The sequence below is a fragment of the Mytilus edulis genome, chromosome 10 (genome assembly GCF_963676685.1).
Source record: "Mytilus edulis chromosome 10, xbMytEdul2.2, whole genome shotgun sequence".
Classification (NCBI taxonomy): Eukaryota; Metazoa; Mollusca; class Bivalvia; order Mytilida; family Mytilidae; genus Mytilus; species Mytilus edulis.
In genome coordinates this window covers 4,298,776-4,326,271 of record NC_092353.1, presented here as the reverse complement: position 1 = coordinate 4,326,271, position 27,496 = coordinate 4,298,776, and the positions used below count along the sequence as shown (strand labels likewise).

Below are 27,496 nucleotides of genomic sequence, written 5' to 3'. Positions count from 1 at the left end.
ATAGATTTCTAATGTAAGAATGTACTCTCTGACCGTGATATAAATTTGTGGAAGAAAAATAGAATTTAAGACTTTTCTCTTTTCTAGGTATCTAATTTAAGACGGCAGCTTGCCATGGATAAAGATGCTGCTTTCCAGGATTTACAAACCAAGAACACATATCTACAGCAACAACTAGAGCAACGAGAACATAGGGAACAAATTATAGCTCAGAAAGCTGTTACTACTTCAGCCGTGAGTATAATATAAAAAAAATCGTTATTTACGAAAAGGTAAACAAAGGGAGCAAATCAAAGCTCAGAAAGCTGTTGCTACTTTACCTCTGGGTATTAAACCCTTTACAAAAGCAGGGAGAGTTAAGTCAAACATCAGAAATATTTAACTACCACCTCAACTTTGAGAATCATACAGAAAACTCAAACAAAGCATGTGGATTTGCTACTGCCTATGCTGAGAGTTATACAAACCAAGTACAGAGATTAAGCCTAGCTTGGAAAGGTGTCATTGCCACAGGCGTGAGGTAAATTATTAAAATGAGACATTTGTATCTTAATAACAAGATCAAAAGGATCAAGACTTCAACCTTTGGCGCACTAAAAAAACAGAAAAGATGGCATGTTATTTGAGAAAGAAAAAAAACTTTCTTGTAGCCAGTTCTGAAGGACATTAAAAGATCTTTTTTCTCTTTTACCCAACAATTTTATAAAATATAAACCAACAAATGGATCTTATATATAAAAAAGAAGATGTGGTATGATTGCCAATGAGACAACTGTCCACAAGAGACCAAAATGACACAGACATTAACATAGCCCATAAAAAATGGTAGAACTATCTGATAAGACAATGATAGAAAACAGATTTTACACCAAGTAATATTTTGTAGGAGTTTAGCTCTTCAGGAACAGTGGCTGCCAGAGAGTACCAGGAGATATTTGAGAAAAACCAGTCTCTACAGAGACAGATGCTAGCTTTGTCAGAAGAAAATATAGAATTCAAATTTGAAAATGAACAGCTCAGAAAAGATGTTCCTAGGTTAAGAGTAAGTTTGCTTGTCAAATACCTCACTTTATAGGAGTCAATTTTCTCTCTTAATTCTCCAGAAATTCTAATAGACTTTTAACTAACTGCAGTATAACTTTTTTCTCAAAATTTGATGTTTGATTTCTGGAATCCAACTTCTCTTATACTTTCATGATAAAACAGAGAACAAATTAAAAAAAATATATAGATATTTTCAAGTTCGTGTTCCATATTATATTCAAAAATCATAGCTGTAAAATCTACCTTTGTGATTACTAACACATAATTTACCTTACAGGGAAGAGTAAAAGACCTACAGAAATATGTGGAAGCCTTGAAAATAGAGAATGCTCAACTTGGTGGTCACAATTCATCTAGGTCTGGAGGCTCAATGGATTCTATAACCTCTAGTGGGATTAGAAGGGTATGTATTGTATAATATAGAGAATACAAATGCTACAGAGATAATGTTGAAGTTCATCCAGATAAAAGATAAATGATTCAAATGAGAATCCGATGGCTTCAATAGGGTAGATTTTGAAAATTAATAAATCTGTTCTATTAAGATGATAAAAACCATTTCTGACACAGATTTTAATGGAAAAAAGTTGAACTTCAGTTTGAATTACCAGTATTCTTGAAAACTATACTCTCAAATGTTCATGGCTCCCAATAGGTTAGGAGAAAATAATGTGATAACCCAACATGTAAAAAAAGTCATGTAGGAAATGTATATCACTTCCCAAGTGAATTATTATTTTTTTCCCTCCCTAGTCATACAGTTGAAAAATCAAATAGTCAGCAAAAAAACCCATTTAAATCAACCTGTGTCCTAATCTTAAAAATCAATCATTATTTTCTAGTTATAACAGTGATTTTAATTTGACAGTAGTTGTATATTTTTTTACAGATAGGAGAAAGTGGTAAGAGTACACGAGAGTTGGAGAAGACCGTAGCTTTGCTGAAGAAGGTGGTAGAGAGAGTTCAGACAGAGAATGAAATACTGAAGAAAACAGCTGCCGGGGAGGCTAATATACGTGTACAAACACTTCAGTTAGAAAATGAAGGTCTAAAGGTAAAAATAGGTTATTGTATACAGATGCTAAAAGTAACAAATAGCGTTTTTAGCTCACCTGCGCAAAGCCCCAAGTGATCTTTTCTCATCAATTGGTGTCCATTGTCCTTGTCAGCGTCTGTAATCTTTTACAAAAATCCTCTACTCTGAAACTACTGGGCCAAAATGAACCAAACTTGGCCTTAATCATCCTTAGGGTATCTAGTTAAAATAATGTATCTGATGATCCCTCCCTTTCACCAAGATGGCCTCCATGGCTAAAAAAGAACATAGAGGGATAAAATGCAGTTTGGTATATATCTCTGAAACTAAAGCATTAAGAGCAAATCTGACTGGGTAAAAATGTACATCAAGTCAAGATCTATCTGCCCTGAAACTTTCACATGCATCAGACAACCTGTTTTGTGGTTCCTGCCCTTGAATTTGAAAACTATATCATAAATGCAGAGGTGAATTTGATAAGCAAGACAAGTTCTTCAAATCTGTCAGCATAGTCAAAATCTTCAATCGACTCCTTATTTTGAGTTATTACTCTTCAATGATTATTTTGACCAATTTTTGTTGTTGTTTGCCTTATATCTTAAAACTGTAATAGACAGATAGAAAATTAGCTATGCTGAAATCTACAGTGAAGACAATATGGAGGAATGGTTAGATGACTCCTTATTTGAGTTATTGCCCTTTAAGGACAATTGTTTGTCTTATGCCATATATGATAGAAAATTATAATCAATAAAGATGCACTTTAAATCACAAAAATTATCAGCAAGTCAAGATCTACTAACAATTCAAATTTTACTGATATAGTTTAGTAGACTGTTACTCATCATCTTTTGTGTTTTGAGTAAAAGTGTCCTTTGTTGAATATGCACATAGAGCAAGGTGAGTAACACAGGCATTTTAAATCATCTAGTTTGTTTTGTGTGCACATTCATAGAACAGACCCCACTGATAAAAAAGATCCCTATCCTCTTTTACTCTTGATTGGATTTCATTAAAACTATAAGAGTTTGGTAAATTCAGGTCTAACTTTATACAGATAAAATATTTTTATCAAGTACTAGTATTGTACAGTTATGGTATGATAATATAATATAGATTAATATTACAGCTTTTGAAATATATGTGATTTTGTTTTTAGGGTCAGCTAGAAGATCTAAGAAACAAGATGGGTTCTACATTATCAGAGAGACATACCAGTCAACAGTTTATGTAATATATGTGATTTTGTTTTTAGGGTCAGCTAGAAGTTCTAAGAAACAAGATAAGTTCTACATTATCAGATTTTGTTTTAGGGTCAGCTAGAAGATCTAAGAAACAAGATGGGTTCTACATTATCAGAGAGACATACCAGTCAACAGTTTATGTAATATATGTGATTTTGTTTTTAGAGTCAGCTAGAAGTTCTAAGAAACAAGATAAGTTCTACATTATCAGATTTTGTTTTAGGGTAAGCTAGAAGATCTAAGAAACAAGATGGGTTCTACATTATCAGAGAGACATACCAGTCAACAGTTTATGTAATATATGTGATTTTGTTTTTAGGGTCAGCTAGAAGTTCTAAGAAACAAGATAAGTTCTACATTATCAGATTTTGTTTTAGGGTCAGCTAGAAGATCTAAGAAACAAGATGGGTTCTACATTATCAGAGAGACATACCAGTCAACAGTTTATGTAATATATGTGATTTTGTTTTTAGAGTCAGCTAGAAGTTCTAAGAAACAAGATAAGTTCTACATTATCAGATTTTGTTTTTAGGGTCAGCTAGAAGATCTAAGAAACAAGATGGGTTCTACATTATCAGAGAGACATACCAGTCAACAGTTTATGTAATATATGTGATTTTGTTTTTAGGGTCAGCTAGAAGTTCTAAGAAACAAGATAAGTTCTACATTATCAGATTTTGTTTTAAGGGTCAGCTAGAAGATCTAAGAAACAAGATGGGTTCTACATTATCAGAGAGATATACCAGTCAGCAGTTTATGTAATATATGTGATTTTGTTTTTAGGGTCAGCTAGAAGATCTAAGAAACAAGATGGGTTCTACATTATCAGAGAGATATACCAGTCAACAGTTTATGTAATATATGTGATTTTGTTTTTAGGGTCAGCTAGAAGTTCTAAGAAACAAGATGGGTTCTACATTATCAGATTTTGTTTTTAGGGTCAGCTAGAAGATCTAAGAAACAAGATGGGTTCTACATTATCAGAGAGATATACCAGTCAACAGTTTATGTAATATATGTGATTTTGTTTTTAGGGTCAGCTAGAAGATCTAAGAAACAAGATGGGTTCTACATTATCAGAGAGATATACCAGTCAGCAGAAGGGTACAGCTAAAATGATGACAGACTACGAGAAAATGAGGAAAGATTTAATGAAGGTTACTAATAATACAAAGTTAAGACATATCCAGGCATATTCAGGCATCTAAAGTGAACTGTAAAAGAAACTGATCATACATACTTAGCAATCAACTACAGATTGTCATTCTTTTTATTAACTGGATTTTGGTTTTTGATTTGGGGATATGGGGTGCTGGCAGGCGAGCAGCTGCCAAATAGGGTCCATGCATTTACTCATAATCCGTTCAACCAAAGTTTTCAAAATTGAATATGTTGTTAATGATGACAAAATGGAGGTCAAGTTAAATATTGATGATTTCCACCTCCCCTGTTCAGGAGTTAGGGTTCTTGAAAGATTGAAAAGTGGTCTTTCCAGTCGTGTCTGTGTTTTAACTCTTGAACCATTCAACCAAAGCTTTTCAAAATCATCAACAATGTTCAGGAGCAATGGTACTTGTGATATTGAAAATTCCAGGATTAAATCTCAGGCTGAAATCTTGGCATGATACCCAGGCCAGTATGTTGAAAGACCATGTATTGTGATCTGTATGTAGATAATACCTTTTATATTCTAATTCGTCACCTCAAACGCATATAAAGTATTTATAAAATAAAAACAAACACTTGTTACATAGGAATAGCTCGCCAGCAGGTGCAGCTTACTGTTAAATTTTATTAAAACAAAATATTGAGTCCCAATGTCATGATATCGGCAACACCGCTGCGTAGTACATGACAGCCTACAAAATAGAAAAACAAAATCAGAAATCATATATACATATAAATCTTAATAATCAAACAAACAATGTCCTACTGATAGTATAAATATCTATCTATCTATGGGGGGAGAGGGGGTCTTTACCTAAACTAAGCTGCCTTACTGAACGGTATACGAGCTTCGAATGACCATATTTCTTAAATTACTTAAACAAGACAACTATTCGCGCTTTAAAAATTCCGTGCTATTTACATAACAAATATAGATCTCAATGCTCTTCAACTTCGTACTTTATTTGGCTTTTTAACTTTTTTGGATTCGAGCGTCACTGATGAGTCTTTTGTAGACGAAACGCGCGTCTGGCGTATATATAAAATTTAGTCCTGGTATCTATGATGAGTTTATTTATCATACTCAATATATTTACACAATGCGACAAATATTGACCAATCCGAAATATCATATATTTAAAACACAAACCTGTTTATCCAATATAAACACCAATAGATGACCACTATGCGGACACACAATTACGTATGATTGTTTACATAATAGAAAACACGTGTATGCTCAACTTTAATAAATACATGCATTATTTGAAAACAAACACTTCATTTGATGTACTACAAATAAAAACATTGTATCATATTAATCTACATCATACTCCAAAATGACATTCTAAGTATAAACATTTATCAATGAATGGACTTTTTTTTGTAAAATGTATGTCCATTTTAACATTTTGATATACAAAGGGGAATTACTCAAGTTTCCCGCAAGTCATCCTTTGTGTTGTTACTTTATTGGACATTCTGTTTTCTAGTGTCCACAGTCAATTTTCAGTACAACCAAATAAAATTGAATTTATAATTGGCAGGAAATAGAAACCAATGAGAAGTTACGTTCAGAGATCAGGAACCTGGAATTCCAAAAAGAACAATTAAATGCCCAGTTACAGGATTCTAAATCTATGTCAGCATTAGACAGGACAACAGGTTCACAACAGTCAGTGGATACCAAGGGATGGAAGGCATCTGTAGCTACTAGGATGTATGAAGGCAAACTTAAAGATGTAGAAACAGATCTGGCTAAAAAGGTAGGATCATCTAGACCTATGAGAACAATACAAGTTGCAATGTTTTGATAGACATCTTTTCTTTCAATGGTGTTTATGCTAGGTGCTATAAATTTTTATGCTGTGATGTTGGGGTTTTTTTTGTTGTTTTTTGTGGTGACGGCAAAATTGCTAGAGACAGTGCTTTGATAAAAGAGGGACGAAAGATACCAAAGGGACAGTCAAACTCATAAATCTAAAACAAACTGACAACGCCATGGTAAACTGTGTTGATAAGGATCAAAGTTCATAGATGTTTAAATTGAGTTTTATAACTTGCTTATTTTAAACATTAATCCTATTTTTATTTTAGAATAAGATGTTATCAGATACAAAGATTTTACTGAAGGAAGCTGCCGAGAGGGAGCAGTTATTACTTCAGGAAAGAGAGGAACTGAGACAAAAAGTAAGATAACATAGAAATTATTGTTCAAGCTTATTTCAAATTCAAAAAAAATCCTATAGATTTAATAATAAATTTTATAAGTTCCAGGAAATCATTTATCCACAGAAAAATAGAATGTTTTTCAATCCATGATAATTGGTACCCTAAAAGTGGAATAAATCTACTGTCAACCACTATTGAAAACCTATCTGTCTTAAAATTTTCCTATTTACATTATATGAAGATGCACTGCAAAGGTAATTGTGTATATAAAAAATAAGGAGCTGTGGAATGATTGCCAATGATACAACTATCAATCAAAGTTGAAACACAATGGATGTAAGCAATTAAGGGCAACATTACAGCCTTCAACAATAAGAATACTCGTCCTCAACTCTTGTCTGCTCTTTGGTTGGGTTGTTGTCTCTTTGACACATTCCCCATTTCCATTCTCAATTTTATAAAAGGCCAAGACATAAATAATATGAAATAATTCCATTCAAAACTAACAGTCTAATTTATAACAAAACAATTTATGAAAAACAGATATGACAGACCTAAAATAATTACCACCAATGAACTTGGTACAGACACACATAGAATTTGGCAAGGTTTACTTACAAAACACTATTTATGTAACAGAGTATTCTGATGTATTTTTTTTTATTGATTCTAAAATCTTATTATTTACATTTAGGTATCAGCTATGGAGAGGTTTCCTAAGGGACACAAAGGAGATATGGGTAGAGACTTACAGCAATCAAGGTACAGCTTATGTATGACAGCCTTAAAAAATATAAACACAGCTAATTGTAATGGGGTTACCATCACATTATCAGTATGTTGCTGTTGTAATGTGTACTGATTTTGTTACTGAGGTTTTGTCAGACTTTGAAGGTTAAAAATGTATTTTAGTCTTTTTTTTCAAGCAATATGATAACATTTATTGAATTGGTTTGTTTATGGATACAATTTTCTAGTAATGTATTTTCAAATTCACAAGTAAGTAAGTTACACTTTCTAGAATAAAAAATTCAAAACAATATTTATATTGAAATATGTTAAAGTTTTTTTGTTTTTTTTAAATGGAAATATTTATAATCGTAAAGCTTACTGTGTAAATAAAATATTGTGAACAGGTTTGGCACAAGAAATGGTTACATTTAAACTTTTAGAAATGTTACCTTATCATAATTGTCAGTGCTATGTTTTGGTATTGTGTTTGTAAAATTACAGCCATACAATGTTTTTGTCTATAATCAGTTCTTTTATACTTTAATTCCAGACTACAGATAGAGAGATTAGAGAATGAGAAACAAGAATTACTACACAAAATAACAGTGCTAAAACAACAGACAGGACCTGGTGCTCAAGAGGTAAGTTTAATGTTCATATATTTTGATAAGTATCTGAATTGCCTACATGAAAACAACAACTTCAGATATTTGATTTAAAACTATTTATTCATTTATATGTTATTGCCATTATATTGTTTATTCAACTTCTACTTTGGCATAAGTTATTTTAGGCCAGCCTCAGGTGGAGGATTTTCTCGCTGTTTAGCAGAACTGCCTTGGTTTTGTTGTTGTGTGCACATATTTCTGTCCTGTTCAAACTAAAATCCTGTAAATTGGTATTTTCAGCATCACTATTAGGCTTAGTTAAGGGTTGTGATTAGGATAATAGTTAGATATAATTTAGTTTATCCCCATATGGACTCAGAAAATGTGATTTCAATTTATGTCAATATATTTTTAGTATGACACAGATGCTCAGAATAAGATGGCTGCCTATGACAGACTGATGAATGAAAATGTAGAGATAAAAATGAGTCTGAAGTCAGCTAAAACAGAGAAAGATAAAATGAGACTAGAAGTAGAAAGAGTAAGTTAAACAAAAATAAGTTTATTTTATATCATTGATCTCCTCTTATGTTTATGTTTCAGTAAATTTTTTCTCTTGTTATATAAAAAAAGTTTGCCCATTGTATGTTTCTTTCCTTTGAACGTTTTCAGTTAGGATGTTCTTTAATTTTTGAGTATGGGAGGTTATTTATTGTTTAGGAGCAAATAGTGAATGTTCATGCTTCTGTCTTAAATGTGGTAATTTATTATTAGCTCACCTGGCCTAAAAGGCCATGTGAGCTTTTCTCATCACTTGGCGTCCGTCGTCGTCGTCGTCGTCGTTAACAATTTTTCAAACATCTTCTCCTCTGAAACTACTGAATGGATTTGAATGAAACTTAGCATGATTGTTCCTTAGAGTATCCTGCACAAAGTGTGTGCTTCGATTTTTGATCCGTCAAAAAACATGGCCGCCGTTACTTAAAATAGAACATAGGGGTCAAATGCAGTTTTTGGCTTGTATCTCAAAAACGAAAGCATTTAGAGCAAATCTGACAAGGGGTAAAAATGTTCATTAGGTCAAGATCGATCAGCCCTGAAATTTTCAGATGAATCAAACAAACCATTGTTGGGTTGCTGCCACTTAATTGGTAATTTTAAGGAAATTTTGCAGTTTTTGGTCATTATCTTGAATATTATTATAGATAAAGATAAACTGTAAACAGCAAAAATGATCAGCAAAGTAAGATCTACAAATAAGTTAATATGACCAAAATTGTCAATTGACCCCTTAAGGGGTTATTGTCCTTTAATGACAATTTTTCACAATTTGTTCATCATATTTGCTAACTTTAAAAAATCTTCTCCTCTGAAACTGCTGAATGGATTTGGATGAAACTTAGCATGATTGTTCCTTAGATTAACCTGCACAAAGTGTGTGCTTCGATTTTTGATCTGTCAAAAAACATGGCCACCGTTACTTAAAATAGAACATAGGGGTCAAATGCAGTTTTTGGCTTATATCTCAAAAACGAAAGCATTTAGAGCAAATCTGACATGGGGTTAAAATGTTCATTAGGTCAAGATCTATCAGCCCTGAAATTTTCAGATGAATCAAACAAACCATTGTTGGGTTGCTGCCACTTAATTGGTAATTTTAAGGAAATTTTGCAGTTTTTGGTCATTATCTTGAATATTATTATAGATACAGATAAACTGTTAATAGCAAAAATGTTAAGCAAAGTAAGATCTACAAATAAGTCAATTTGACCAAAATTGTCAATTGACCTCTTAAGGAGTTATTGCCCTTTAAAGACTTTTTTCACAATTTGTTCATCATGTTGACTTACTTTAAAAAATCTTCTCCTTTGAAACTGCTGTATCAATTTCAGCCAAACTTAGGCTAAATGAGTTTTAGAGTTTCAGAGTATCTAGTGTAAATTTTATATTTCATTTCCTTGTATGTCAAGAAACATAGCTCCTATGGCTAAAATAGAACATAGGAGAAAATGATTTTTTTTTTTACTTTTGAAGAAAATAGGACGATTCAAAGAACATTTAAATAAATTGAAAAGCCAAAATAATCATTGATATGAGATTAAACCAAAAAAATTCAGGTGAGCGATTCAGGCTCTTGAGAGCCTCTTGTTCTTAATGCATTTAATTTGATATTGTCTGGTCATTACTTTCTTTTTAATGATACTCATATAAAAAGCAATAGATCATTTCACGAAAATATAGAAAAACAAAGGATATGTGGTATCCATCTGTGACATAAAATCAGTACATGCACAGCAAAATTAAATACACAAAAAGCAAAGGAACAGCACTGATATAACAGTTTTTCATCTTAAAGTCACAGTGAAGCCTTCAACATGGAGCAAAAAAATGCATAGTAGAAATCAAATAGTTAAAACAGACAAATAATATGACCAAATAAGATATGAGCAGCGTCAGATAGAAATCGAACTTATGCAAGTGCATGTTAACATTGATAAGACTTGGAAAGATTTAGGAACATTCAAATGCGAAATAATAGATGAATATTAATATGCTTTGTATAAGGTTCTTTAATCATGTATATCGGCTCAATTTTCAAACAGTTACAGACTTTGCATACAAATTCTTTCCCACCTGAATAAGTAAACAGAATAGTAGTTACATAGTGTGCTAGTGACCTAATACGGTATATATGGGGTCAGTAAATTCCATATGGGGTCAGAGCGAAGCTCGAATCCCCATATGGAATTTACTGACCCCATATATACTGTATTACGTCACTAGCACACTATGTAACGAATTTATCTTACTGACTATCTTAACGTGTAAAATTTAGACTAGTGACCTATCAAAATGAGCAAGTCTTCAATACAGTTAGCATTAACATGATTAAGAAACTACTTCCTTTGATCCTTCAAAAATAGATGCCAAGAATGAGAACTTGTTAGATTTGAATGTGTTTTATCCCGCCTCCTTATTACCTTATATGGAATATAAAGGGACTAACTCCACTACTAACCGTGTATGAAATAAGCCCCGCCTCCCAACTAACCTAATATTAAATATACACGGTTTCTATGAGGACGCTTTTAACCAATCATATTCCTAGAAATGTATAGGACGTAAGATAAGTACAGATATTCATTTGAATAAGGTTGATTTCTATCACATGCAGCTCTTAAGGTTCGTTATATGTTTTGAAAGAGTTCTGAAGTTTTTAAACTGATTTGACATTATTTTTTTTTCAGATGAAGAAAGAACTACACAATTTTGGTCCTGATTTCTTTGAAGAAATAGAAGACTTGAAATATAATTATAAACAGGCTTTAGAGAAGAACATTTTATATGAAGAAAAAATGACACAATATGGATTAACGATAGATTTACCTGGAGGAGGACATTGACCTTTGTGAATACATGTAATGATAAGTCCTTAATAGACAGTGAATCTCTCCAATATTGTAATGGAAAGATCTGTCATATTATTGGAGATGATTGAGTTTATATTCAGGAATTTGATATCGTAAATACAAATTTATTGATATCAAGATTTAAAAAAAAATTTGTTGAGGTAATGGCAAGCTTATGATTTGTCTGTATTGGTATAGCCAAATAGAACAAATATCAGTGTATTAGTTAGAGAGTGTAGTAATGTGCCAAGTAAAAACAACAATATTGAATTTTTGCTGAATTTAACCAATGGGTCTAAGTATATAGTCATCTTCCAAATTAAATAGTCAGTTTGAATGGAAAATTGATTGGCTAAATGGGAAAAATAAGAGAGTAGATATCAATCAGTTTGTATCATTAAATCTACTTCAGTTGTTTTTAGTGCTCTATGATGGTAATTATTTACTCTGCAGTTCAACTTGAATTTTTCAGAAGTTAAATATTTATTTATCGAAGGACAAAGGAAATGTTCTAAATTATGTTTATCTGTAATTTGAGTGTCCTTGATTTTAGTTTAGTTTATTGCTGGCTGTTATGTTTTCTTCAAGTTGCATCAACAGTGAAAAAATCACACTAGGAACAAATCATATTTTGTAATATTAGGATTTCCTTTGCTGACTTTCTTAATTGATATAGATTATAATTATGCAGATGCTTAATGTGGCCTGCTAATTTTTTTTTCATATTTTTTTTTTCTAATACTTGTGTAACTGTAGAACTATATGTAAAAATTAAGTTTATTATAACTAGATCAAAAGAGCGTTGTTTTTGACTTTATCTGTGATATTAATGTAGATTTTTGTATAACATTATCTATTTATATGTTTATCCATTCCATCCATATATACATTAGTGACTGCCGTCCAAAGATATATGTAGAAATTTTTCTAAATAAAAAATATGTCAAGATACTATATGTTTTTATTAATTACAACTTTTGAAAGAGGGATATGGTTCAAGGTATTTAAATAATTTGCCAATGATTTAAGAAGCCATTATCAATCCTGAAGCAACTGTCGCATGTATCATTTTGAGCTAATCACATAGTTCCTCCTACAGTAATCAGATTCATTTCATTATAGGATGTTGACACTCAACACATTCCCTTTTCCTTCAAAAGGAATAATTTAAAAACACTGAAAAAAACCCAATTTAAGACAATTTAATCTTAACAAAACAATTATTTATTGTTTAATTTGAATTTAATGATAGGAAATGATTGCCAATGAAACACCTATCCATGAAATTTTTAAAAAAGACATAGATAATTACATGTCACTGTACAAACTTCAACAATGAAAGAAACCCATCCTGTACAGTAAGCTTTAAAAGGTTACTGGTAGACTTAATGAAAAACAATTCAAATAAGAATTCAAAGACCTGATTTATGTACTAAAAGTGTTACAATAAAGAGGAAAACATTGGAGATTGTATTCAACAACAAACTCCCAACTAGGTATAGGTATGTATTGACTGTGGCAGAGTAAGTCATGTTTGTGAAACTCATAGAACTTATAAAGCTTTAAATTTTATTTTGCAGTACAAATGTTTTGTTGTCCAGTGTACGCTGTCAGTGTACATGGTGTAAACCTTTGCAATAATCTTTTTCTCTGAAACTACTAGACTGATTTCAATCAAAATTGTGCTGAATGTTAGAACATAGGGGTCAAATGCAGTTATAGGCTTATTTCTAAAAAATAACAAAATAACCTGAAAATTTGAATTACCCATTTTGAAGTTATTGCCATTGAAATGTCAATTGTTTGCAAGTTTTGCAGTTATCTTGAAAAACTTAAACAGATGGAGAACAATTTTAAAGAGTGAGTCTGAAAGGACAATAAGCTATACAAATGTGTCAACATAGAATTATCACCATTTGACCCCTTATAGGGTTCTTACAATACTCATTTTACTCCTTTTGGTAGAAATTATAATGGATGGAGAAAAGTGACACAAACTAAATTAAGATCTATAAAAAATAAGTCAACATGGATGGCTTGTCTGTAGCAGAGTGATTTTTATGATCATTTTATATATTGTAAAAATCATCTATTTAATTACTATATTTATTATAAAGCTTAATTACATATTTTGAATATTGTATATTCAGTTTAAATTATTTCTTGCAAACCTTACTTTTATGTATAGTAATATTCACGTTATTTTCTATGAATATTCATTAGGGATTTACTTAAATCATTGTATTTGATTGGCTGTTAATATTTCGCGGTCAAGTTTAATTTCCTTTGTTTTGTACCTGTACATTCCCACGGGACGATAGCCATGACAGTCCATTGAATTTATGTCTGTTTATCTTGACCACATAGTTTACTTGTAAACCTTATATATTTTGGAGAATACTGACTCCATGTAATTATGTAAAACACATGATTGTGTGATGTTTATATGATGTGCCGTTAACCGTATCAGTACAACTCACTCCACAAGTGACTTGTTATTTATATACTGGTACAATAAAGAATCAGAACTTTAAGCTCTCATTGGTGTTATTCCTAACGCATAGAAAACCACCTACTACAAATGGCGCCCACGTTTCGTTGGGTTGAAGGCACACACCAGTTTTTGTGGAGATCCAGATGTGATGTCAGTGACCACCATTAGATGTCTCGAGTCCATGTATACAGTAACCATGTGTGTTTGTTTACTTCCGTTATGGTACCATGTGATGAACTTTACCACGTGCTTATGTTTACTAACATTCCGACCCATGTGATCATCGTCCACGTGCGTTTGTTTACAGTTTACCGGATGACATTGTAGTACCGGATGTTACTTATAGTAACTTGACTTTTTGTTTTTTTCACTTTTGGAAAACTGAACTTGTATTATTCTACATTGTGAAATATTGTGATTTAATTATACTTTTGTGGAACAGTGTAATTATTGGAATAGTTTTCTAGTTTAAGGTAGGATCTATTTATTTACATTATATACTGTATACCACTTTGATACATTGAAACTTAGCATACACTTGAAACATTTACACATTTCGAATTTAAATTTTGAAATTTTACATCCACTTTTTGGACTTTAAAATTTTTTTTTTGACGTCCTACATTTTGACCTTTTCATACTTAAACATTTATACACATTAAAAAAAAATTTTTTTTTCCAAGGCTTACTTGGATTTGGACTTAGTCTGTCAGAGGACTTGTAAACTTATATTATTTAGGCATTCCTTTATGGTGTACATGTATTACTGATAGTGATAAACATACTTTGTAGATTACAGTAGCATAGCTACATAGTATATAGCATACACTTTTATATTTTAAATTTATTTTTCGGTATACAGTTGTAGTGTATTGTACTTACATTGAACTATAACCCACATGGTATAGGTCAATGCTCAGTTGAACTTAGCAATTATAACACACATTATGTTTTATGTGTAGCATTGCTAGTTGATATTAGATACATAGTATATATATCGTTTTATAAATGTACTTTGTATAGTGATTTGGTACTTAGGTTGATATGAATTAAATTTATTATCATATTTTTTTAAAGCAATTGCTTTTATGCCGTCGCGTATGGCCATCTTTGTGACCCAGATCAGAGACTCCGCCCAGATCAAGCCATAGTATTTTGTTAAACAGGCTCCTGGTCAGTCATTCTTTAACACCTATGTATGTTTTCTAATGCAATACATAGCTTGAAACTTTAAAAAAAAGTTAGTGGATTTAAGAAGTTTCAGAATATGTTCTTGTAGATGTATTTTTGTATTTAAAGGGTCAACCGTTTGACTATCAAATAACATAGAAGTCCGAGTGAAAAAAAGTACATTTTTATAAATGCGATTCCGTTTTCCGCCGTTCGTACGATGTTTCAACAAAATATGGATTCATTTCAGTTGTTGATTTAGTATTGAAAATTTAACTGAATTATCTCCTAATAAATACGGTTTTTTATGTTTAATTTGTGTTTCTTTACGAGGTCAGGTGCTCTTGTTCATTCATAAAATTATCGTTCATTCATACATTTATCGTAAAATCAAAATCACTACACAGGTTAATGCGTAGTGTCAAATTATTACCTGTAATCTAAAAATAGGCAAACTTTATTTGCGCAAATAATTTAGCGGAACGAAACCCTTGTTGAAAACACATAACAATAAGTCGTTTTCCTTTTCTGTCAAAACTCCGTAATATTTATCGATCACCTTACTAATGAAATGGACCCGTCCAAACGTAGTAGATGCCTGAAGAGATATTTACAATTTGGAATTTTCTAGTTTATTAATACATAGATTGAAAAAAAGTACGTCTTTTTAAATATTATGATCAAAACTGGGTTTGCATAACAAATGTCAGATGAAACTATTATCCTCGTCTTTTCAGTGAACAAGTCTACTATATATACGTTTGTTGACACTCGACGGTCCACCGTGTTAGCAATTTTATTTCACATGTTTTCGAAATATTGAAGATCATTTTTCGCAATGTTTCCTAAAAATTGATAAATATCAAAGCAACGTAGAGCTGTTTGTTCTTGTTCGTATAATAAAATTGAGAATGGAAATGGGGAATTTGTCAAAGAGACAACAACCCGACCATAGAAAAACATACAACAGCAGAATTAAGATCACCAACAGGTCTTCAATGCAGCGAAAAATTCCCGCACCCGGAGGCGTCCTTCAGCTGGCCCCTATACATATATATACTAGTTCAGTGATAACGATTTAATGTCATGTTTGTCTGTGATGACCCCCCTTTTCGGGATTGCATGAGAATTGTAGTTATCTCGTACCCACATGCACTTGTTTCTATCCTATTTACTAGTATATGGATAGTCGACCTTCCTATGGATAGAAACAAGTGCCTGTGCTCGTACCGCATCAGAAGGACACATATCAACTGAGCAATAATGTTTGGAACTTAGTTTTAAAAATGATGACAAAGTAACATTATGAAAATATTTTTATTAAGCTGAAATATACATTTATTCTTTACATGTTTATGTCTTGTAAGATATTTTATTTCTTTCCCGTTTTTTAACATTTGCGTCTGGAAAGTTGAAATGTTTTAACTTAATCATTTGTGTTAATGGTTAAATATAAATTAATAATGAAAATTGTTAAAATTAAATCAATAAAGGAAATTATTGCCAAGGAAGTTACAAACACTACCAGGGGATAATCCATGATGATTTCTCTTTGAGTTATATGTTTCAGCACATGTATATTTGACCCCAACTTTAGCCTGGTAAACGTGTTGTCTCCTTGTGAAATATAAAACATATTAAAAATGACTTTCTGCTAAAGTCTTTTATTTATATAAAGTTAAAACCTTCTTACTTTTAACTAGACAACACTCATGAAATTAATTCTTGTATATATGTGGATGAAAAATAAAAGTCCCCAAACATTAACATGGCAGCAATTGCTTTTACAGCCTTTAAGGCTTTGATTTACATATTAGACATTCACTGAGTTAGATAGTCTCTAGATTTTGAGATTGTAGATAGACATTGTTGATTATTTTTTTAATATTGATTAAAAATTTCCATTTGATCATTTAGTGTGGTGGTGTTGACACTTATTAAATTTTTGCATTATTATTGAACTTGAATTAGGGTAAATGAATTGAATGTTTATAGGTACACTAGTCTACACCGTTAGCCATGTATGACCAACCGAATGAGCCATGTTACAACGCCAGTATGACCAACACTACAATACCTACGACACTTTTGATCCACAGTACTATCCACCACGCAGAAAACGTCGTCGCCACCGAAGACGCAACAGACAACGTCCATACTGGGACCAGATAGAAGCTGAATACCAACCTGCTCCTACTCCGACTTATGTATCTCAACCATCCAGAGAACCTGTTATATGCTACAGATGTGGACAACCAGGCCACTATGCCTTTGCCTGCTGTGTTAGATTGGATCACACTAGAAAAGCTTGTAACTTTCAGCAGATGAACACTGAAGCTAAGATGTACCAACAACGACAGTCATCAGGTGATACAGAAGGATTACTTGGTAGCCCTAATGAAGTCACAGTAGGCATCAATGGATTTCAAGCCGCAGCACTACTAGATACTGGTTCTACAGTTAGTACAGTTAGCCAGTCATTCCATCGACAGTACCTTGCTGACAGTCCTATTCAGACACTCAACCAGATACTTAACATCGAATGTGCAGATGGCCAGAACATGCCATACCTTGGTTACATCTCAGCAGATTTACAGTTACCAGGTACATCTACATCAGCAGATCCTCAGCAATGCTTACTGTTAGTCGTTCCAGACAGTTCTTACAACCAGCTAGTACCACTTCTACTGGGAACCAACGTTTTGACAGCAGCTATGACTGATGTAAAGCAACGATATGGATCACGCTTTCTACAAACAGCAGATCTACATACACCTTGGTATATCACATTTAGATGTTTGCTTTTAAGAGATAAAGAACTACAAAAGAGATGCAACAGACTTGCCATCATCAAGAGTGCTGAAGGAAAGACAATCCGTATACCACCTAACAAAGATGTCGTTCTACAGGGATACATGGACCATGAACTACCATACCATCCAGTTTGTGGACTCCTACAGTCAACTGATAGAGCAGCAATACCATCAGACTTAGATATAGCTCCAACACTAGTATCATATCAGTATAGAAACAACAGCATCATACCAGTACACATCAGCAATGTAACTACCAGAACAGTGACCGTTTCGCCAAATGCCATCCTTTGCGAACTTCAACCTGTTTCAGTCACCGACATTGATGTACCAGACACCTACGAACAAGATGCATGGAATGAATCTACATTTCCAGATACACTTACTGATGATCAACTACGTAAAGCCAGAGAACTACTTCATCAATTCAGAGATGTATTCAGCACTTCAGATACTGATATAGGCCACATCACCGCCGTACAGCATAAGATAGAACTGATAGATGAAACACCATTCAAACAACGACACCGGCGTATTCCACCTGCCTTATTCGACGAAGTTAGAACTCACCTTCAACAACTTCTTACTGCTGGGATCATTCGTCGTTCACATTCGCCTTGGTCATCGAATGTTGTATTGGTTAGGAAGAAAGACAACAAGCTCAGAATGTGTGTAGATTATTAGACAATTGAACCAGCTGACAATTAAAGACTCATATGCTCTTCCTAGAAGCGAAGAAATCCTTGACGCATTAGGAGGAAACAACTACTATACAGTAATGGACATGAAGAGTGGTTATCACCAAGTAGAGGTAGAAGAGACACACAAGGCTAGAACAGCATTTACAGTCGGCCCTCTTGGTTTCTATGAATTTAACAGACTTCCGTTTGGCCTAGTAAACAGTCCAGCAACTTACCAACGTCTCATGGAACAGATACTGGGAGATCTTCACCTAGATGTATGCTTTATATACCTTGACGATTTGATCATCTTTTCAGAGACGTATGAAGAACATCTTGAAAGATTACAGATGGTACTTCAACGACTAAGAGAACACAACTTGAAACTTTCGCCCAAGAAATGTGCATTCTTCAAAGACAAAGTCAAGTACATCGGCCACATAGTCTCTAAAGATGGTATTTCACCTGATCCAGATAAATTAGAGAAAGTTATCAACTGGCCTCGACCTACAACGCCAGAAGAAGTACGTCGCTTTCTTGGCTTCGTCGGTTATTACCGCAAGTTTGTCAAAGACTTCTCTAAGATAGCAAGACCTCTCACAGACTTGATGCCTGCACCAAAGAAGTCCAGTAAGCGAAAACTTAAGAAGTCAACAGTAACATCATGGGTATGGGACAAGCCACAAGAAGATGCCTTCCAGAAGCTCAAAAGTCAACTAGCGATGCCACCTGTTCTTGGTTATCCACGTTACAAGGAACCTTTTGAATTACATACAGACGCATCTATGCTTGGTCTTGGAGCAATACTGTACCAATCACAAGAAGGAAAGAAAAGAGCCATAGCCTATGCCAGCAGAGGACTTAGTAAGACTGAAAAGAACTACCCAGTCCATAAATTAGAATTTCTTGCTCTGAAATGGTCAGTAACAGAGAAATTTCATGATTACCTTTATTGCAACACATTTACCGTGGTTACAGACAACAACCCACTTACTTACGTCTTAACAACAGCAAAGCTAGACGCCACTGGTCATCGTTCGATAGCTAGTTTGTCATCTTACAACTTTAACATCGTCTATCGACCTGGTGCCAACAACGCTGATGCAGATGCACTTTCCAGACTTCCAGAACTACTTGGTCGTACCAATACCTCCAACATTAGTACAGATTCTGTGAAAGCCATTTGTCAGTTACAGCATGCACAACCATATGTTCAGACGTTATCGATGACAACATCTAAAGCCACTGATGATCCATACTTACCATCACAACATCTAGTCAACATCAAGATGGAACAGAAGCAAGATACTTACCTAAAAGATTGGATATATTGGGTTGATGAACATCGAAAGCCACGAAAAGAACAGTTAGAACGTTCACCATGGAACACTTGGTTTATAAACAACTACGACAAATTGAAAATGGTTGATGGCGTACTCTACCGTATTATACACGACAATGGGGAACAACATAAACAACTTGTATTACCTGAAGTCTGCATTTCCAAAGTACTCACAGCATTACATGATGAGATGGGACATCAAGGCAGAGACAAAACAGTATCATTGATTAGAAATCGTTTTGTTTGGTTTGGAATGAATCGAGATGTTGACAACTGGATATCGAATTGCGACAGATGTATTCGACGAAAGCAACCTGCAAGTCATAGAGCACCACTCATTAGTATCGAGACAACACAACCTCTTGAGTTAGTATGTATGGACTATCTCTCACTTGAAAGATCTACAGGTGGATTTGAGAACATACTTGTGATAACAGACCACTTCACTCGATATGCATTGGCAATACCAACAAGAAACCAGACAGCGAAAACAACTGCAGACGCATTCTTCAACAACTTTGTCGTCCACTATGGTTTGCCAGAAAGAATTTACTCCGATCAAGGTGCCAACTTCGGATCCAAAATCATCAAGGAATTATGCAACATCACTGGTATGACGAAGTCACGAACAACACCATATCATCCAATGGGCAATGGCATCACTGAACGTTTCAACAGGACATTACTTGGTATGCTTGGAACACTAGAGAACGTCCAGAAGAAAGATTGGAAGTCGCATGTTGCTGGTCTTGTCCATGCTTACAACTGCACTCGTCAAACATCAACTGGATTCTCTCCATACTTCCTGATGTTCGGAAGACAACCAAAACTACCTATTGACATCGCTTTTGGAATCGGAGATGAAGCTGAACCTATTACCACAACTAAGTATGCAGAGGAAATGCAAGAAAGACTACGCAAAGCATATGATACAGCAACAAGAAACATCTTTGCTGCCCAGAAACGACAGAAGACACACTACGACCACAAAGTAAAAGGAGCTGTGCTGAAACCGGGAGATAGAGTTTTAGTCAAGACTCTAGCTTTTGATGGAAAGCACAAGTTAGCAGATAGGTGGGAAGATGACCCGTACCGTATAATTAGTCAGCCTAATTGTGGAATACCAGTGTACGTGGTTCAGAAAGAGAATAAAGAAGGAAGAAAGAGGACTCTACATAGGAATCTGTTCTTGCCTATTGGAGATCTGCCCAAAGATATTATTGATAAAGAAAAGAAACGTCCTGCGCCCAGGCAAAGAAGAAAGAAGCAGCCTGAGGAACCGGCGAAATCTGAAGGGAACAGTGAGAACAGGACCACTGATGAAGTATCAGATGAGGAGTCGGAGCAGGAGTATGGATATATGATACTTGAACAGGATACACAGGACAACACTAACAGTGATGTACCAGTTGTGGACCTACAAGAAGAAGGAACTCTTGGTTTCACTGGTGACGGCCATGATGGAGCTGAGAGTAGTGATCAGCAGGGAACTGGTTTAGGAGGGGACGCTCTTCCTGTAGACATTATAAGCGCTGCAGAACCAACCCCTGTGAGTGATGAGGATACTGAAGAAGCGACTGCTCAGACTACTGAAGAAAACACTTCTATTGCTCAAGATGAGAGTGCGCCAACAGACTTATCACTAGGAGAGGCAGACGAACCCACCATAGCTCCGGAACAACAACAAAGAAGAAGACGTATATTACCGACACCACCACGAGACCCACCAGTAGCAACTAGACCTCAGAGAGAAAGGAAACCACCGAAATACCTGGAGGACTATGTTGTATCCAAGCAGGCTACTACTATCCAACAGCCTGATTGGTTAATGAGGATTCACTGGTTGGAGTCTGAAGCAAGAAAAGGAAGATTTAAAGGCTTAGAGATTGAGTTGTCAAGAACCATACTCGACATCATGCGAACTGGTTAATGGCTTGCCGAGGACGTCAACCTTCAGTGAAGGGGGAAACAGACCGGAATGACGTGGAAGTCATTTTCCTACAGCGGGGAGAATGTAGCAGAGTGATTTTTATGATCATTTTATATATTGTAAAAATCATCTATTTAATTACTATATTTATTATAAAGCTTAATTACATATTTTGAATATTGTATATTCAGTTTAAATTATTTCTTGCAAACCTTACTTTTATGTATAGTAATATTCACGTTATTTTCTATGAATATTCATTAGGGATTTACTTAAATCATTGTATTTGATTGGCTGTTAATATTTCGCGGTCAAGTTTAATTTCCTTTGTTTTGTACCTGTACATTCCCACGGGACGATAGCCATGACAGTCCATTGAATTTATGTCTGTTTATCTTGACCACATAGTTTACTTGTAAACCTTATATATTTTGGAGAATACTGACTCCATGTAATGTAATTATGTAAAACACATGATTGTGTGATGTTTATATGATGTGCCGTTAACCGTATCAGTACAACTCACTCCACAAGTGACTTGTTATTTATATACTGGTACAATAAAGAATCAGAACTTTAAGCTCTCATTGGTGTTATTCCTAACGCATAGAAAACCACCTACTACATGTCTATTGACCCATTATAGGAGTTATTGCCTTTGAAACACTATTTTTCCACATAGTTTATTCTCACCTGGGCAAAAGTCCTTTGTCGTCTGTTTAAATACCTATCAAAAATCTTTTCCTTTGAAACTACTGGGCTTAGTTTAACCAAAATTAGCCACAATCGCAATTGGGGAATCTAGTTTATACAATGTGTCCGATTACCCTACTATTACAAGATAGCACAAGATAGAACATGGTGGTAAAATGCAAGTTTTGTCTATTATTTTGAAAACAGCTATAAATAGAGAAATTTTGACAAGAGCTAAAATGTTCACAATGTTGAGCTCTACCTATTGTCTATCAATGTCAAAACTGTCAGACAACTACTAATAGAGTTATTGCCCTTAAATGATGAATTTTCCTTCTTTTATTGAACAGTCAGGTGAGCGAAACAGACTCGTTAATGCATCTAGTTTGTGTTGCAGAAACTGTAATGGATAGAGAGAAATTGTGAACAACAAAAGTTTTCAGAAAAATGAGATCTACAAATAAGTCATCTTAACCGAAAATGTCAATTGACCGCTTATAGTAGTTATTGGCCATCAAAGATGTTTTTTTTGTCATAATTTATTTGTTCTTCAAGCTGGTGAAACATAGATAGAGAGAAATTGTAGAGAGCAAATCTGTATTTGCGCTTTGCCATTTGCTTATGGTTCCTCCGTTTCGAATTTTCCTTTGAGTTCCGTAATTTTGTTATTTTATTGTTTTGCACAAAAGAGATTTTCAAATAAATTTACATGGCTGAAATTATCAACTGACTGCTTTTATGAGTTATTGGCTCCCCCCCCCCCCTTCCCCCCCGCAAGAGAATGATTTTCATTCTGTTTGTGCATTCTTTACATAAACTAAAATAGTTGCCGATTGCAATGAAAGGGGATATCAAAATGATGTATTTTGAACCAGATGAGCAATCCTGGCTCTTATGAGTCTCTTGTTTCTTTAAGCCATGGCGTTACCTGTTCATGATTTTTGATAAACTCTTTGTTATCTTATCTCTATCACTCTCTTTTAAATGATTATTTTGAGAGACTAGTTTCATTTACATATTGACAAATACTTTCAAGTCTATGTAATCTAACTTTGTATGATTCACCTCTTTGCCCCTGTTAAATCATGTTTTCGTTGATTAATTTATGTTTTATGAATAAAAATAAAACGTTTGTGTTATATCTATATAAGGGATACATGCTAGCTCTTCCTTTTTATCAAGGAAGTTTAGATTTAAAATATCGTCGTTTTTTCATCGTAGTTTAATAGAAAATTTACATTGTTGAAAGAATAGATGTTTTATTATTATATGTATAGCGTGCATATGTAAAATTTTGTGTATAAAAACGCGATGAACAGAATCATCTTTTAATATTACATACTAGTAGTACTTTAAACAGCTGTTTTATGTCAATTCCTAACAAACTTCCACACGTCGAGTATTTTTTTTCTATTCACTTATATGTCGGAAAACTTAAACGGCCAATGTCGTGTGCCATCCCTTTCAGATTTCGAATCATGAACGACAAAATTTAGATCATTTTTACTATAGTAAAAGGCATTTCTTTGATCTTATCATATATTGTTTTCATACCCGATTAAGCTATAAGTTGTTATAGATGAGCACTTAGAATTCATTTGTTTTATTTTATCGTTATCCATTGCTTAAGGATGTACTTAGGTGAGGTTTCGGAATTTGTGTCAAATATTCGGACTCCTTGGTGTTTTTCCATACAATACAATGTAAAATATTTTGCCCCATAACACCCATTTATTTTTTCATATAAGACTTAATAGCTCATGAAAGGTCAATTACCAAAATTTTAGAAGATTCTTAATTTTCGTTCTTTTGTTTTGAGACCTTATAATACCACTGCAAATATAAGGTAAAAGTCCGAGTCAGCCTTTTCCCGCCATATTTTAAATCTCAAATATCTCGAAAAGGAGGTCCATGACCTATCAATATTTTTTGCTTATTTTTATCCTTTATTGATGCTCTACCAGCTTATGGTATCAATTTTAACTTCTTAATTTATTAATTTTCACCTAACCCCACCTAAGTACATCCTTAAATCATAATTCTGGTATATTAGCCGAGTCAAGAACACAAGTATTTGACGTTCCTGCAAGAAAAAACCCCAAACGAACCAGAAGCTGTTGACTAATTATCTATGCTAATCTGTTGAAATTGGACATTCCAAGATAGATGGTTGCTGAATCCAAGGCCTATATACTCTTATTCTGTCCCTAATTCTGTTTCGTGGATATTTTAAAGAATTTATTTTGGTTTGAGCCTGAATCTGCAGTTCTGATTTGTGATACAGCTGAGTAGTGATTCTTTTTATCATACCATCAGGGTATTTGTCGGATAATACGTATGTAAATCGATCATATAAGATGTTTGGTATATTGTCACTGTTGCTTTAGAATATTCTTTTTTTTCGTAGATAGCCAGCCTCAACATCGATTTAGATTCGTGGTACCATCCCCATCAAGCTTGCTGTATGTGTATCGGCTTCTTTTAAATCAATTAAAATCTTATACACTTTCACTGTATAAATTCCCGCATGTTTGACAATAACTACATAATTATCTTCTGAATTTCATTTCAAAGTGCAGGACATAATATTGAACACAAATAAATTTCTTATCGATTATATGTTAAAAGATGAAAGTCAATACAAGTGACCTACATATGATGAAGCTGTTTTATATATCCTAGATGTGGATATGACTTCATAACATTTTCCCCAGAGGATTTCCTGACGTAGGAAGACATTATCATTCTGTTGTTTACAATAGTTTTTGTGATCTTGTACAATTTGTAATTTGAAACTTTTTAGAAAAGACAAAATATTGATCACTTGTGCAAAATTTCTGTACAAACATGAATTAAATTAATGGGGAGAAGTGTAAGAAGCTTATGCGTTCAGCAAATATAAATCAATGAATAATAAGTCACCCTGGATGAATTGTCAATTGAACTATTATAGGAGTTATTGACATTGAAAGACTATTGCTAACAATTTACACCACTGGGTCGATGCCACTGCTGTTGGACGTTTCGTCCCCTAGGGTATCACCAGCCCAGTAGTCAGCACTTCGGTATTGACAAGAATATCTATTATATGGTCATTTTTTATATGAATTTCCTGTTTCAAAAGCTTGAATTTGTTTTAAACTAAGGATTTTCTTATCCCTGGAATAGACTGCCGAATTTGGCATATCTTTTAGAAATTTTGGGTCCCCAATGCTCTTCAACTTTGTACTTGGCTTTATAACTATTTTGATCTGATCGTCACTGATGAGTCTTATGTAGACGAAACGCGCGTCTGGCGTATTAAATTATAATCCTGGTACCTTTGCTCAGCGTTTTTCTCTCACTTGGACGAAAGGCAAAGTAAGCCTTGTCATCACTTAGCGTCCGTCTTTATCTGATTAAATAACTTTATAAGAAATCGTTTCCTTGTCATAAGGGTACATAGTTTATACAATGTGTCTGATGATCTCCGCATTTCAAACAAGATGGTCGACATGGCTTAAAACGATAAAACAATGGGGGTAAAATGCAAAAATAAAAACAATACGAAAAACAACAATAAGTAGCAAGAAAAGACATACAAACACGAAGCTAAAAATCATTCAACATGACCAAAATTGTTAGTTGACTCCTTATTGAAGTTATTGCCCTTTGATGACAATTTTTGCCGATAAATGCCTTTATCTTGAAAATTGTAATAGATCGATAGAAACTCTAAATAGAACGAATGACCAAGACGACAAGAACTTCAAATGAGCTAGATGGTTGAAATCTTCAGTCGATTCATTTTGGAGTTATATTGCCCTTTAATAATTTTATTCCATTTTTGCATATTATCATGATTACCTTGAAAACTATCATAGACAAATAAAAAATTTAAAACAGAAACAAATATAAGCAGAATCTACCAATATATCAACATAACTGAAATTATTAGCCGATTATTGCTCTAGGTTTATTTGATTTAAGGTTTAAGTGTCTACTTCAGTCGATTCATTATGTTTGTGTGAAAGATTTGAACTGATTTAATCATGAAAGACGCCAAAATTCAAGCTTAAATACAAAACAATCTACTAAATATGCCATAATAGGTGACTTTCAGATGGTTTTTGTCAAAAATGAAAGTGGCCACATCCGTTTTCATATACCTTTATATATGTTATGTGTTATCATCAAACACAACTTACATTTAAATATTAAGAACGAACACAAATGCGGCTACTGGAACCGTCTAACATTTAACTTAAATGCTAAAATGGTGAATAATTTCAGTAATTTATCACGATTCAATGATGCTAGCACCCGATACATGTGCATTGTATTGTCAAAAACAGCACATATATTATGTAACAGAATTATTTTATTTCCAATTAAAAGCAAAAAGTTTACATTCTAACAGTTTTGTAAAACTGCTATATTTTTGGGCCAAAAAGGGATCTTACTGGGCCTACACTTTTGTCGATTGACTGCTTATAGAAGTTATTGCTCATGAAACGTGTATATATTTTTTCCTTTTTTTCAGAGAAATTGTGTAGTGCTTTGATGATTTGCAATACAAGATTTCAAAATAAGTCTTCATGGCTGAAATTGTCAACTGACTCTTTTTATAGGTTATTGCTGAACGATACTTTATTTTCTATTTGAATGTGTATTTCTTGCACAAACTAAAATAGAAAGCGAGAAACAGTTGAAAAGCAACACTATTCTGCATATACAAATTATAAATCATAGTTAAAACTGTCAACAGACCTATAAATAAATTATTTTCTCCTAAATGATGTTTTTTTTTATCCATTTGTTCTACATTTTTGTAAAAAAAAACTATTATAGTAAGAGAGAAACTTTAAAAAAAATATCAGCAAAATAAGATCCGCAAGTAATTCAACATGGTGAAATTGTCACATTAGTAATGGGGTGTATTGCTTTTAAATTGATCACAATAAAAGGAGGATATCAAAATG

General features: G+C 33.5%; 2 protein-coding genes across 3 annotated transcripts in view; both read left to right on the top strand.

Moving 5' to 3' along the window:
- The window catches only part of LOC139493179 (centrosomal protein of 290 kDa-like), a 52,444-nt gene extending 40,080 nt beyond the window's left edge, over window positions 1-12,364 (top strand). Inside the window, exons 46-56 of one of the 2 annotated variants that reach the window (XM_071281362.1) lie at window positions 88-234; window positions 887-1,042; window positions 1,322-1,447; window positions 1,934-2,098; window positions 4,359-4,481; window positions 6,039-6,257; window positions 6,589-6,681; window positions 7,358-7,425; window positions 7,946-8,036; window positions 8,419-8,544; window positions 11,252-12,364. In XM_071281362.1, coding sequence (XP_071137463.1) covers window positions 88-234; window positions 887-1,042; window positions 1,322-1,447; window positions 1,934-2,098; window positions 4,359-4,481; window positions 6,039-6,257; window positions 6,589-6,681; window positions 7,358-7,425; window positions 7,946-8,036; window positions 8,419-8,544; window positions 11,252-11,407 — 1,470 coding nt within the window. In that variant the 3' untranslated portion in view covers window positions 11,408-12,364. Of the gene's footprint in view, window positions 1-87; window positions 235-886; window positions 1,043-1,321; window positions 1,448-1,933; window positions 2,099-4,107; window positions 4,198-4,358; window positions 4,482-6,038; window positions 6,258-6,588; window positions 6,682-7,357; window positions 7,426-7,945; window positions 8,037-8,418; window positions 8,545-11,251 lie in introns of those variants that run through there. The other variant, XM_071281363.1, reaches the window with a different exon arrangement.
- Window positions 12,365-17,119: 4,755 nt separating this feature from the next.
- On the top strand, window positions 17,120-18,574 carry LOC139492200 (uncharacterized). Its single transcript, XM_071280384.1, has one exon. It carries the CDS (start codon window positions 17,120-17,122, stop codon window positions 18,572-18,574), a length of 1,455 nt encoding a protein of 484 aa, XP_071136485.1.
- The last annotated feature ends 8,922 nt before the right edge of the window (window positions 18,575-27,496 follow it).

What these genes read in the sequence shown, in the direction of transcription:
- LOC139492200 (XM_071280384.1), top strand. Translation starts at nt 17,120, where the DNA reads ATGTTACAACGCCAGTATGACCAACACTACAATACCTACGACACTTTT.